Source organism: Bufo gargarizans, chromosome 2 (assembly GCF_014858855.1).
Source record: "Bufo gargarizans isolate SCDJY-AF-19 chromosome 2, ASM1485885v1, whole genome shotgun sequence".
In the NCBI taxonomy this organism is placed as follows: Eukaryota; Metazoa; Chordata; class Amphibia; order Anura; family Bufonidae; genus Bufo; species Bufo gargarizans.
The window spans coordinates 105,707,451-105,721,964 of NC_058081.1; the positions used below are offsets into that span (position 1 = coordinate 105,707,451).

The 14,514-nt window shown below is 46.0% G+C and overlaps 1 protein-coding gene across 2 annotated transcripts in view; it reads right to left on the reverse strand.

The window, feature by feature from the left end:
• SMAD3 (SMAD family member 3) overlaps window positions 1-14,514 on the reverse strand; it is a 102,504-nt gene that overhangs the window by 2,152 nt on the left and 85,838 nt on the right. For both annotated transcript variants that reach the window (XM_044279373.1, XM_044279375.1), the window contains exons 6-8: window positions 8,952-9,164; window positions 5,172-5,309; window positions 2,555-2,699 (exon numbers count right to left, since the gene is read on the reverse strand). In XM_044279373.1, the coding sequence (XP_044135308.1) occupies window positions 2,555-2,699; window positions 5,172-5,309; window positions 8,952-9,164 (496 nt within the window). The remainder of the gene's footprint in view (window positions 1-2,554; window positions 2,700-5,171; window positions 5,310-8,951; window positions 9,165-14,514) is intronic.

The following is a 14,514-nucleotide window of genomic DNA, read 5'->3' on the forward strand; positions in this document are numbered from 1 at the left end:
ACGTAATTTCTTTCCATGTTCGTTCCATTTTTTGGGGGGGGCAGACTGTATGCGGAACCATTTATTTTGATGGGTCCGCAAAAAAACAAAAACAAAACAAAACAAAAAAACAAAGTTACTCCGTATGCATTCCGTTTCTGTATGTCCGTTCCACAAAAAAAAATAGAACATGTCCTATTATTGTCTGCATTACGGACAAGGATAGGACTGTTCTATTAGGGGCCAGCTGTTCCGTTCCGCAAAATATGGAATGCACACGGATGTCATCCGTATTTTTTGTGGATCCGCTTTTTGCGGACTGCAAAATACATACGGTCGTATGCATTAGCCCTAAAGGGTAGGTTGGTAAAAACAAAGATGAAACAACTATGCAAGTAATTTTGATTAAAAATTTCCAATTTTCTATCTAGACCCTTTACAGACCCATGTGTCCCCATCACAACGGACAACAACCCCCATGCAGGGGTTCACCATCTGCATTTTTCCTTTCAGGTTTCATTAGGACAAGAAAAAATGGTTGCTCTAATGAACCTAACTTTTTAGCATCATTGGAGCCAAACAAAAAAAACAAAAAAAAACACAGTGACTACCAGTAAATGGTCATGAGTATGTGTGGGGCGTGACAGTATACAGACTGGAGATCAATTAGCCAATGATCGCTCCGATCCCCAGCACTTCCTGACTGCTTCTACTTTCAAAAGGGCCTCTGAGAAATAGGAGCTGGAACCAATGGGACTGACAGCGAAGGAAAACGTTTTCATGCGTTTCAAGTAGCAGTTTTCATGGCATCTTTTTTGTGACCCCCCCCACCCCACATCTGTAGTCAGATGTTAAACTACTCTATAGTTGTGTACACATCGTTCTGTTTTTTTTTTTGTTTTTTTGTAGCATTTTCGGGGTGAGTAGAATTTTCAGTAGCATGCACTACATATGTAATTGTCTTCTCCGTATGTCTCTCTATGGAACTTCCCAAAACTGTCAGAAAAAAACCTGCCAGCACAAAATAAATAAAAAAAATGCCACCACAATGCATGTAAAAAAAAAATGTGCGTGAGGGGGCCCTAAAACTGTATTTTTTCACTTTACACAAACTTGCACGGCCAGTAACACCTAATTATTTCATATAACTGAACTCTGCAGTTAGCTGCTAGTTCTGAGGTTAGTCAAGTCATCTGCACAGAAGGTTTGGTAATGAATTGGTTACTAAAGGAAGACGTTAAGTGAAATGTGAGCAAGAAACCTCAGGATCTGTAATGAGGCTGCCAAACAGAGGCACATCTGGGTTCCATTAGTTCTTCTGGCTCTGGGCCAGGGCTGGAACTGGCTGTCAAGTGTGGAAGATGAGATTTAACCCATTCGACACTAGGCAGCTTTACAATCGCTGTACTGATTTTGCCGTAGTATATCATGTGCCCTCCCAGCAGGAAAGAGTTAACTGCATAAATGGTCACTGAACATCTGGAAGTCAGCAGGCAAAGGGAAGATGTGCTCTCGAGTGTCTGCTGCTCCCACAAAGCAGAATGTTACACTCTGGCAGGCAGTGTGTGCTACACCCTCCAAATAATGACATTTGTCACACTGTTGTCACCTCCCCGGATGTTGGGGCTGAACTCGGTACGACCACAACTAAATCCATTTAGGAGATCCTAGAAATAGAATGTTGCCCCCTCTGAGACTGGAAACTTCCTTTACCTTGAACTTTAGGCTACTTTCACACTAGCGTTTAAGTTTTCCGGTATTGAGATCCGTCATAGGGTCTCACTACCGGAAAAAAAAACGCTTCCGTTTTGTCCCCATTCATTGTCAATAGGGACAAAACTGAAGTGAACAGAACGGAATGCTCCAAAATGCATTCCGTTCCGTTTGGTTGTGTTCCCAGACCGGAGAGCAAACCGCAACATGTTGTAGTTTTTTTTCCATCCTGGGATGCGGAGCAAGACGGATCCAGCATGACCCCAAATGCAAGTCAATGGGGACGGATCAGTTTTCTCTGCCACAATAAAAAACGGATCCGTCCTCCATTGACTTTCAATGGAGTTATTGACGGATCCGTCTTGGCAATGTTAAAGATAATACAACCGGATCCATTCATAACGGATGCAGATGGTTGTATTATCAGTAACGGAAGAGTTTTTGCTGGACCTTGCCGGATCCAGCAAAAACGCTAGCGTGAAAGTATCCGTAACAGGTCTGTGATCCTTCCGCACCTTAAAAAACAAAACAAAAACTAACATCTTCTATTTTTTTGCGGTGCAGAGGCACGGAGAGAAACTCAGCGGTTCTCGGAAGCACTCTGTAGTCCTTCTGTGGAATTCCATGCCTCTGTTCCACACCGGACCTTCCTGATTGCGGACCCATTTAAGTGAATGAGTCCGCATCCGTGATGCGGGGGTGCACACAGCCGGTGCCCGTCTGCTATTTGTGGTCCGCCATACGGGCACGGCTGTATGCATGAGCCCTTATACATGTATGCATACAGTATATGTACTACATGTATAGGATCTGAAAAGAACTAGCCGCCAGTTATTATAACCTGCTAGTCGATTTTACTAACCTGTACTCAGCTCCCCAGCCCTTGACAAAGCTCATCCGTATAGTACACATCCTGGTGAGCTGATACACAGCCTCGAATCCTTGGTTCACCGACTGGGCTAGTAAAGCTGCAAACTCCTGGTTATTAAAGATCTTCAAATTGCATCCTGGGACAAAAGGGAAAAATATATAGTTATTTTCAAATCTACGATTTATTTTAATTTAATACATGCAACTGTGGGCCTTGCTAAGACTAGCTTCCCGCCATATCTGGGGTGCAAGTTGGAGCCTATACATCGAAAAATACATCTAACGTGCCCGTAAACTTTCATTAGCCAGACATATATTTTTGACAAACATTTGGCTGGTATAGCTACCTCTACTGTATTAAAAAGCATAGTCAATAGCAGACATTTGGTAGGCACAGAGCTGCATAAGCTGAGGCAAGCCTTTGCGATTCTAGTGGTAGCATGAAAAATAACCACAAAAAGTAGTGAGGACCATGCCCCACTGTTACAAAAGAAAAAGGAAACCTTTAAATCATAATCTAAGGGGGAGAACTGTATTAAGACTGGTGCTTCTTAGGCCAAATGCACACTGCCATGGAATACGGACGTGAGCGGTCCGTGGTATCCCGGCCTGGCATCCTGTCAGCAGGAGCGCACGGTGTCATTGGTTGCTATGACGCCGTGCACTTCATGCTGCCGCTGCACTACAGTAATACACTCTTATATCTATACGAGTGTATTACTGTAGTGCAGCGGCGGCATGAAGTGCACGGCGTCATAGCAACCAATGACACCGTGCGCTCCTGCTGACAGGATGCCAGGCCGGGATACCACTGACCGCTCACATACGTGTTCCACAGCCGTGTGCATTCGGACCTACACAACAAGCCCTGCTGGTGTACAAGTGCCGGAGGTATGAAGAGGTAATAACTATGGCACATCTTCAGGAGCTCCATCTGCTAGAAAATGAATCTAACACAGCAGGGAGCTGGCATGTATCTCAGGTGCACAGGCTGGCCCTCCCTTTTACTTCCACATTTTGTAAAAGTGTCATTTTGGCGCAAAACGACACTTGCAACAACATTTGCGACTTTGGCATGCACAAAAACTGGCATACCTTAATGATATATCCACCCCAAGTATCTTTCCTAAGGTTAATAACCACATAAGGCTGAATGTTTCCATCAGAGATCTCAACAAAAATCCGGCCGTGTGCACACTGCATTGTGGTGCAGACTGATTGACTTCCAAGATCTGCAAAATGTGGCTGAAGACAGGACATGTCCTATCCTCTGCAGCGCAGAGCACGAGGAGCACAAGGAGGACCTATTTTCAGCCGCATCTTGTGGATCATGGACCCATTGAAGTCAATGGGTCCACAACTCAATGTGGCGTGCAAATGGCTAGTGCCCATATTTTGCAATCTGCACACTGAATTTTCAAAACCCCATCCACCTGTATTATACTGTAATTTTAGGTGAATATGTGAATCACCATGTCTGCGCTCAGTTCTACTGAGCGCAGAAGTCAGCTGTGTGTAACATACAGAGGCTTCTAGTCCGCCTCTCGTCACTATCCTGGTCCCTGACTATGTACATATGGCCTAATTATCACTGCCCATCACCCTGCCTATCTGACTTGTTACACACAGGTGTCTTCAGCGCTCAGTAGAACTGAAGACAGACTCTCCTTAGTAACGCTGTTACAGGTTCACTAGAACAACTCTTTACACCCGGTTTTCCCTAATAAAGTATAATATAAAAACGTATAACATCCCTGTACCTACGCTGTCCTATTAATAAACTGAAATGGTAGTAACACTTTAAGATTCCTATAATGAAATGGTCGCTAACTTTTCAGAAAATGTTACATAAATCAATAGTACAAGCAACCACAAGAAACTTTGTAATATTTTTTCAGAGAGAAATGTCTAGTTTTGTAATCAGCTGTTTATCTCTCTCCCCCTGACCCTTTTTCGAATTGCTTTTCTGTTTGAAATATGCTCTGAATCCCTATGGAGATGGTCGTATTACACATGTCAATACAAGTCTATGGAGAGGTAAGGATGGAGGACTGAGAAGGGACTCAAGGAGAAACCATAAAAGAGACTGACCGCTACATAGAAAGTTTATATCGCAGCACAAGTGCCAAATTCACAAGCATACAGGTCAGTAATTCTCTGTATTGTCCTCCATGACCTTGGGGCTGCTTCTCAGTGCATAAGAGAAGATTAGGAAGCAGATTATCTTCCACTTTCTGTGTGCAGTACATTGCAGCTTGTCTACACCCACCAACTCTGACACACTTGACATTCACTATGTACAGGGATCCACTGCCAAATACAAGTCATAAAGTAGCTAGAAATACTGATATTCCTCACGTACACACACTAACACAAACTATGGATTAATGCAGAGATTGTTGATAGGTCAGGTACACTTTAAGCAACTGATGCCCACATTTCCTGATGGTAATGTCGCTACCAACAGCCGCAGATGAACAGATGTTCACATTCATAAAAATGACTGTTTCTACACAGCTTACTGTGGTTTGGTAAAATCCTGATAAGTCAGCGTTACATTGGGTGCTGGGCTAGAAAGCATTTCACTATAGGAAGCAGTGCTCTATTACCTGGAGGTATCTTGCATACAGTAGCAGGGTGCCAGCCATAGCGTTGGTTACAATTTGGAGATTGTACAAATATTGCACTGTCACTGAGGCATTCAGCAAACACTTCACCTCCAATGTAGTACAGACGTACTCCTCTACCTGAAATAAATAGCAAGGAAATAAATGCCCCCATAGTCCAAACACCCACTCTAATAATGGAGACTGGTAGCATCAGTAATTCTCTGACACGTGATTAGCACCTAACTGCAGCCTTTACGATTAGGAGCCATTGGTGTGATAAAGAAGGACATGGGCTGGGATAACGCTGTCCCCCATTTATGACAGAAGAAGCAGAGAGACTGTCACAAGGAATTGCAAGCACTGTAGCACCTCATTCCATTCACAGAATACAGGCTGCCATAAATTCTGTCTGTATACTGACGCCAGTGAGGAATTTCATGTCTGTGCTACTGCCCTGCTCTATAAAGGCTTGCTGTAAATCACTCCAGCCTGTAATGGATGCTATTCAGGTAATCAGCACGTATGATAGACCTGCTAATAATCTATTCTGACTCTATATATACTGTATACACAGTGTACATATACGGTACATATGATTAAAAGGGTTGTTTCACTTCAGCAAATGGCATTTATCATGTAGACAATATTAACACAAGGCATTTACTAATGTATTGTGATTGTCCATATTGACTCCTATGCTGGCTGGAATAATTTTTACATCACCTTATACACTGCTCGTTTCCATGGTTACGACCACCCTACAATCCAGCATTGGTGGTCGTGCTTGCACACTATGGGAAAAGGCGCTGGCCTCTTTGGTGGCCGGGACTGTGGGAGTGCACATAGGCCACGTTTTTTTCCTATAGTGTGCAAGCACGACCACCGCTGCTGGATTGCAGGGTGGTCATAACCATGGAAACTAGCAGTGTATAATGTGATGGAAAAATAAATCAAGCTAGCAAAGGAGACAATATGGGAAATCACTATACATTAGAAAGTGCCTTGTATTAACTTTGCCATTTGCTGAAGTGAGACAACCCCTTTATGTTAGTTATGTGAGATAGTAAGCATTAAAGTACTAACAGATTTGTTTTGCTTTACCGATTGGTTTCCATCTAAAACCATTGATATTTTTAACGTTATGACAAGTTCACGAACTGCATATTTTTTGTGCTGTTGTCCCTTTAAATAAGTGCAACTAATGCAAAACATCTCTATACAAAAAAAAACCAACTATTATTAATAGAAAGAGGGGGGAAAAGACGACCTGGGAATACAAGTAACACATGACCAGGCGGTTGTCGGTGAACCACAGAGTAATGTGACTTGGGTCTGTCTTGTGGGAGTGTGGGCGGAAAGGGGGGGACTGTGTGTGTTGAGGGTGCACACTGAGATCCTGCAGTGCTCTCTGGGCAGGGTTCATGTTATGGGAAGTCCTCTATTCTCACCCTCAAAGGTCTAGAATTGAAAATTTTTTGTAACCACTGAATTAACGAGGAGACTGAATGGTTCCAGTTACTTCGTCTCAGGCACAAATGTTCATTTTCTGGAATACTATTCCTAGCAGACCCAAAACAGGACCTGCAAACCAAACTGTGAGAAGCAAGACTAGCGAACGCCTTTACTTTACTGGATTTATTTTATTTTTTACTATGTGGTGCAAGTGATGAGAGAGAATGCAGATTACTGTACAGAGCAATGGAAGAGATTCTAAGATGGGAGAGATGGGGAGGGAGAATAATATTTCCCAAGTAAATTAAAGTGTACCTAAACGTATAAATTAAAGGAGTTGTCCGGCCATATATATTGATGACATATAGTGAGGATCGGTCATCAATATCTGATCGGTAGGGGTCCAAAACCCCCCACAGATCAGCTGTTTGACGAGACGGCGGCGCTCCTTGCGAGCACTGCTTCCTCGTCATTACACTACGCTTAGGCCTCTTTCACACGGGCGTCATGTTTTTTGCCCGGATAAGAGGCGTGTGCGTTGCGGGAAAATGCGCGATTTTTCCGCGCGAGTGCAAAACATTGTCATGCGTTTTGCACTCGCGTGAGAAAAATCACACATGTTTGGTACCCAAACCCGAACTTCTTCACAGAAGTTCGGGCTTGGGATTGATGTTCTGAAGATTGTATTATTTTCCCTTATAACATGGTTATAAGGGAAAATAATAGCATTCTGAATACAGAATGCTTAGTATAATAGTGCTGGAGGGGTTAAAACTAATAAAAAAGTTAACTCACCTTCTCCTCTTGTTCGCGTAGATGCCGGTCTGTTCTTTAGCTGTGGACTGAATGACCTGAGGTGATGTCAGATCACATGCTCCAATCACATGGTCCATCACCATGGTGATGGAGCATGTGATCTGACATCACCACAGGTCCTTCAGCCACAGCTAAAGAACAGACCGGCCTCTAAGCGAACAAGAGGAGAAGGTGAGTTAACTTTTTTATTATTTTTAACCCCTCCAGCACTATTATACTAAGCATTCTGTATTCAGAATGCTATTATTTTCCCTTATAACCATGTTATAAGGGAAAATAATACAGTGAATAGACTGTCACCTAGAACCCATGCGTGAAAATCGCACCGCATCCGCACTTGCTTGCGGATGCATGCGATTTTCACGCAGCCCCATTCATTTCTATAGGGCCTGCGTTACGTGAAAAACGCACAAAGAGGAGCATGCTGCGATTTTCACGCAACGCACAAGTGATGCGTGAAAATCACTGCTCGTGTGCACAGTCCCATAGAAATGAATGGGTCAGGATTCAGTGCGGGTGCAATGCGTTCACCGCACGCATCGCACCCGCACGGAAAACTCGCCCGTGTGAAAGGGGCCTTAGGCCTTAGATTTTTCTGCGACTGTCGCGTCGCAGTCGCAACATGTCGCATGTTGCAGTGCGACACCATAGACTGCCATTATAAAAATTGTCGCGCGACATTAGTGCAACAAAATGTTGCGCGACAACTGTTGCGCCCTATCTGTCGCGCGACAAATGTCGTCGTGTAGACCTAGCCTTAGTCTCTTGTGGAGCAAGTCCTCGTCCTTACACTGCACTTCGGAGATGAAGTGTAGCAGAATGAATGGGAAGTGGTGCTCACATGGAGCTCCGCCTCCTCGACAAACTGCTGATCAGCACGAGTGCTGGGTGTCGGAATTCCTCAATCAGAAATATATATATATCTGGACAACTGCTATAACTTTATTGAAGCCTACTCTAAATGACGACTAAATTAATTGTTGCAATATGCTTTAGTTTTCTTTTTGTTTTTTTTACACTTTTCCTTAGCAAAATAGGCATCTAAAAGTTCAGGTGCCTATTGTGCTTTATAACCCGTACTTCCATATACCGCCGTGTATGGGTGTATGGATTCACTGAGGCCTGACAGAGCTGTACAGTCAGGAGCACGTCGCTGTTCCTGCCTGTACCAGGGCTGCTCTCCTCTGGCCTGGCACAAATGGGCTATGTCAGGAGTGATGCGCTGCAGAGCTCCTGCCCTCGCTCCCCTCTGCTAATAGTCTGTACCAATGTGGAATGCAGGCTCAACTGTTTCCACAAACAACTATGTTCCACACAGAACTATGCATGCAGCTCTGGATGTAACTCGGAGCTGATGCAGTGTATTCCTAAAACGTACCCAGTCGTTTCTATAGATTATATCTATACGTGGCTTATGCGGAGATGATGCTTCAATTACACTTTTCAGTCAGTGGGCTTTTGACATCACTCCACATATCTTCCAGCAGGCCACGCGTTGTACATTATACGTACCAATGTGTCGCCGGGTCAGCTCCACAGCAGCATTGCGGTTAACGTTGGAGAGCAGGCCCAGACAGAAGCGCTCAGAGTTTGATGGGTCTGTAAATCCGTCTACCGTCATGGAGGGTTGGGATGCATGGAAAGTCTCGCCCACTCGCTGGTTGAGCTCGTAGTATGAGATGGAGCACCAGAAGGCAGGCTCACAATATGTGACGGGCTGAAGATCTGTGCATACGTAAAGCAGAAATATACGGCCATTACTAGTCATCAGAAACATGCATTTTCCTTAAAATAAATCTCTCAGTTGACTTTCTTCACATAGGCCTCATGGCTACTAAGAAAAGCACATCATGGCGTCAATCTGAGAGTAAGACGTGATGCTAGTGTGAACAGAGCCTATATGTGTTCATTACGCCAGTCACAATTCTGAGCCGGGTCTTTCATATGATAAACCACATTGATGTTCCACATACCCCATTGGGGTGGTTGGTGATTCCATCACGGTTTGCACCTTTTTTTGGCAATATGCTCTATTCTTGCCTTGTAATCTGACAGAATTGAGCACAGAGGCGTTGAACTGAGCCTTTAAAGCAAGTGTGAACATAGCCCTACTTATATTTGTTAATGCAGGAGTTGAGTAACAACTAACAGGACTCATCTTTCCTAGAGTCCTGCATGACCAGCAATATGACAGATGGGGATTCAACACTGGACACCTGGGAAAATTAAACTTTTAGGTTAGGAGTCTGGAAAAGCAATAGGTAAACTGCTCCATATACGACCATATTAGTTAGAATTTCAGAGGGGGGGCGCCCCAAATTAGAGATTTTAGCCTTGGGTTCAGAACTACATAATAAAATAATGCACCAAGAAGAGGCAGACAAGAGATCTTCTCTGCAATGGGAAAACGTGTATGTTCTCATATTGAAGTGATGATACAAGACGCCTTAAGTTCTCATACACCATAGAGGTTTTCACCTCAGAAACCACAGCTTTCTTCAAGAAGAGGAAGAGCGCAGGGAGTTAAGTAAAGCTGATCTCACTCCCACAACCTCTCTGATAAGGACAGGCCCCTCGTATATTCAGGCCTGGCACCGGGCCAACCAAAACCGCCTGACCTAAACTCTACATCCGGCCAACTTCCCCGGGATCGGGAGGAGAGCACTCAGGGGCATGTTTATATTAATATTAATATACGGAGCCATCGTAATCTATTATTCTTACAGAATCGCTGACAATCCACTTTACTGTCAAAATATACACAGATATGCAGCGCTCATCGGGAACAGATGTGCAATGGTGACTTACATGCAATCACCGAGGCAGACCGTCACATCACACTAGATGTCCTGTGTCCTAAACAGAAGGGACGGCCACCTTAACCGGGAGCTACAGTCTAGGAAAGTTCGGTTTATATGCAGCAGAGCTAATATTGCGCACACAGATGTATTTCATAGTGTAGGTGAGATAAAGCTGTAAGATCACAAGGTCAGGGATTCATCTGGACGAATACTACTCCCAGCCTCTCGATTATGTTCAACTGCACAGAGATTTCACAAAGAATAGGCTTATAGGAAATTTCCGTGGTTCTGGAGGATGCATTGCAGTACTACGCCTCTTTTCCTCCCCAAGTCACCATAGGTGGACATCAGGCCACAATTTATGGCACTACTGCCACTCTGGTGCACACAGCCTGGCACGGCGATATTACAGGAATCACGGATACCGCCGTGGGTAGCCATCCTTTATGATACGCATGGCCTGACATAGTCCCTTGGCTGCATCCTTCGCCTTGTGATTAATTCAGAATATGGGCACTTATAACAAAGCGACGGCAGATCGGCTCATGCTTAGCCGGAGCCAGAGCTTACACAGATGGGAAGGACTGAGTCACGGAGCTGGAAAGAGCAGATTCTGGGGCCAAGAACTGATAAGGAACCACAGCGGTGGCGGCAGCGCATGTCCCCCGATGCACAGGCTGTCCCTTTATAATGCGTTCCTTCAGTGCCACAGTCACACAAAGAAATCAGAACAAGGCTAAATCCATCAAGGGCAATATCTGGGATTAAGAGATACAGCGTGCAGATGTTTAAGCCGGGGACCGCACAGGTATCAGAAAGGTCCTTCACTGAACAGAGGGGAGAAACAGGATTCTGCAGACCCATACCTTAGATAAAATGCTCTGCTCTATCTCCTTCACCTTTCAAAAGCATCTCTGGTTCTGACAATAACAGCCCATTGATTTCAATGATCACCTTGCAATGCTTTATTACCCCTGTGGTGGCGCTACAGAGCACTGAACACTTACTGTCAAATTCCACCATAGATTCTAGTGGATTCCCAGCATCTATCATCAGATCATCATCTGGGCCCCTTGTAACAAAAACATTGGCTTACCTATTTCAGGTTAGGGTAATTTACTGAATAATTCCTGTGGATTTCCCTTGCTGGTCCCATAAGTAAATATGCAGAAAATAGAAGAGACTGTGGTTTTCCCATTTACACGCAGCAGGAAAAAACAAACAAAAAAAAACAAAAACGCACAGACTTTAGGGTTATGCTAAGTAAATGAAAATTCTAAGTATGCCCCATCTCAAATTTGTTGGCCCTGACTACAAACATTGATGGGTTATCCCACCAAAATTATCTGTCACCCATCCACAGAGCTCCATCAGTCCCACAGAAGTGAATGGAGTGGTGGACTTTATTCAGAGACCTTCTCGGGAATGCTGAGGTGCCCAGCAGTCGGCCTTCCAGAGAGTCAATATTTATTACCCATAAAGGGGCTATCCAACTACGATAACATATACAGAGACTTGTGTATTCTCTATTTGGTTCTAGTATCTACGTTACCTGAGGTTAGTGTCACAGTTACGCTGCAGGTGTACATAGGAACAGTATACAGATACATATCATGCAGGGCACGTTCTGTTCACTGGCACCAGCACTACATCAGCTTTAGGCCTCCTGCACACGACCGTTGTGTGCACCCGTGGCCGTTGTGCCGTTTTCCGTTTTTTTTCGCGGACCCATTGACTTTCAATGGGTCCGTGGAAAAATCGGAAAATGCACCGTTTTGCAGCCGAGGCCGTGATCCGTGTATCCTGTCCGTCAAAAAAATATGACCTGTCCTATTTTTTTGACGGACAACGGTTCACGGACCCATTCAAGTCAATGGGTCCGTGAAAGAACACGGATGCACACAAGATTGGCATCCGTGTCCGTGATCCGTGGCCGTAGGTTGCTTTCATACAGACGGATCCGAAGATCCGTCTGCATAAAAGCTTTTTCAGAGGTGAGTTTTCACTTCGTGAAAACTCAGATCCGACAGTATATTCTAACACAGAGGCGTTCCCATGGTGATGGGGACGCTTCAGGTTAGAATATACTGAAAAACTGTGTACATGACTGCCCCCTGCTGCCTGGCAGGTGCTGCCAGGCAGCAGGGGGCAGACCCCCCCCCCCCCCCCTGTTTTTAACTCATTTGTGGCCAGTGCGGCCGCCCCCCCCCCCCTCCCTCCCCTGTAGTTAACTTCTTGGTAGCCAGCCCCCCCTCCCTCCCCTGTAGTTAACTAATTGGTGTCCAGTGGGCCCCCCCTCCGTCCGCTATAGATAACTCATTGGTGGCCAGTGGGCCCTCTCCCCTCCCACCCCCTCCTAATTAAAATCGCCCCCCTATCATTGGTGGCAGTGGTGAGTACCGATCGGAGTCCCAGTGTAATCGCTGGGGCTCCGATCGGTAACCATGGCAACCGGGACGCTACTGCAGTCCCGGTTGCCATGGTAGCTTAGCAATTTGTAGAAGCTTTATACTTACCTGAAGAGCAGCGATGTCTGTGTCCGGCCGGGAGCTCCTCCTACTGGTAAGTGACAGGTCTGTGCTATAAGCAATGCGCCGCACAGACCTTTCACTTACCAGTAGGAGGAGCTCCCGGCCGGTCACAGACATCGCAGCTCTTCAGGTAAGTATGAAGCTTCTACAAATTGCTAAGCTACCATGGCAACCGGGACTGCAGTAGCGTCCCGGTTGCCATGGTTACCGATCGGAGCCCCAGCGATTACACTGGGACTCCGATCGGTACTCACCACTGCCACCAATGATAGGGGGGCGATTTTAATTAGGAGGGGGAGGGAGGGGAGAGGGCCCACTGGCCACCAACGAGTTATCTACAGCGGAGGGAGGGGGGGCCCACTGGACACCAATGAGTTATCTATAGCGGACGGAGGGGGGGGCCCACTGGCCACCAACGAGTTAACTACAGGGGAGGGAGGGGGGGCCCACTGGACACCAACGAGTTTACTACAGGGGAGGGAGGGGGGGGGGGCGGCCGCACAGGGGAGGGAGGGGGGGGGGGCGGCCGCACTGGCCACCAATGAGTTAAAAACAGGGGGGGGGGGGGGGGGGGTCTGCCCCCTGCTGCCTGGCAGCACCTGCCAGGCAGCAGGGGGCAGTCATGTACACAGTTTTTCAGTATATTCTAACCTGAAGCGTCCCCATCACCATGGGAACGCCTCTGTGTTAGAATATACTGTCGGATCTGATTTTCACGATGTAGCTCATATCCGACAGTATATTCTAACATAGAGGCGTTCCCATGGTGATGGGGACGCTTCAAGTTAAAATATACCATCGGATTGGAGAAAACTCCAATCCGATGGTATAAAAGAACTCCAGACTTTACATTGAAAGTCAATGGGGACGGATCCGTTTGAAATGGCACCATATTGTGTCAACTTCAAACGGATCCGTCCCTATTGACTTGCATTGTAATTCAGGACGGATCCGTTTGGCTCCGCACGGCCAGGCGGACACCAAAACGACTTTTTTTTCATGTCCGTGGATCCTCCAAAAATCAAGGAAGACCCACGGACGAAAAAACGGTCACGGATCACGGACCCACGGACCCCGTTTTTGCGGACCGTGTAAAAAAACGTTCGTGTGCAGGAGGCCTTAGGCCTCATGCACACGACCGTTGTGTGCATCCGTGGCCGTTGTGCCGTTTTCCGTTTTTTTTCACGGACCCATTGACTTTCAATGGGTCCGTGGAAAAATCGGAAAATGCACCGTTTGGCAGCCGCATCCGTGAGCCGTGTTTCCTGGCCGTGAAAAAAATATGACCTGTCCTATTTTTTTCACGGCCAACGGTTCACGGGCCCATTCAAGTCAATGGGTCCGTGAAAGAACACGGATGCACACAAGATTGGCATCCGTGTCCGTGATCCGTGGCCGTAGGTTTTAGTTTCATACAGACGGATCCGAAGATCCGTCTGCATAAAAGCTTTTTCAGAGCTGAGTTTTCACTTCGTGAAAACTCAGATCCGACAGTATATTCTAACACAGAAGCGTTCCCATGGTGATGGGATGCTTCTAGTTAGAATACACTACAAACTGTGTACAAGACTGCCCCCTGCTGCCTGGCAGCACCCGATCTCTTACAGGGGGATATGATAGTACAATTAACCCCATCAGGTGCGGCACCTGAAGGGGTTAATTGTACTATCATATCCCCCTGTAAGAGATCAGGGCTGCCAGGCAGCAGGGGGCAGACCCCCCCCCCCCCCCTCCCCAGTTTGA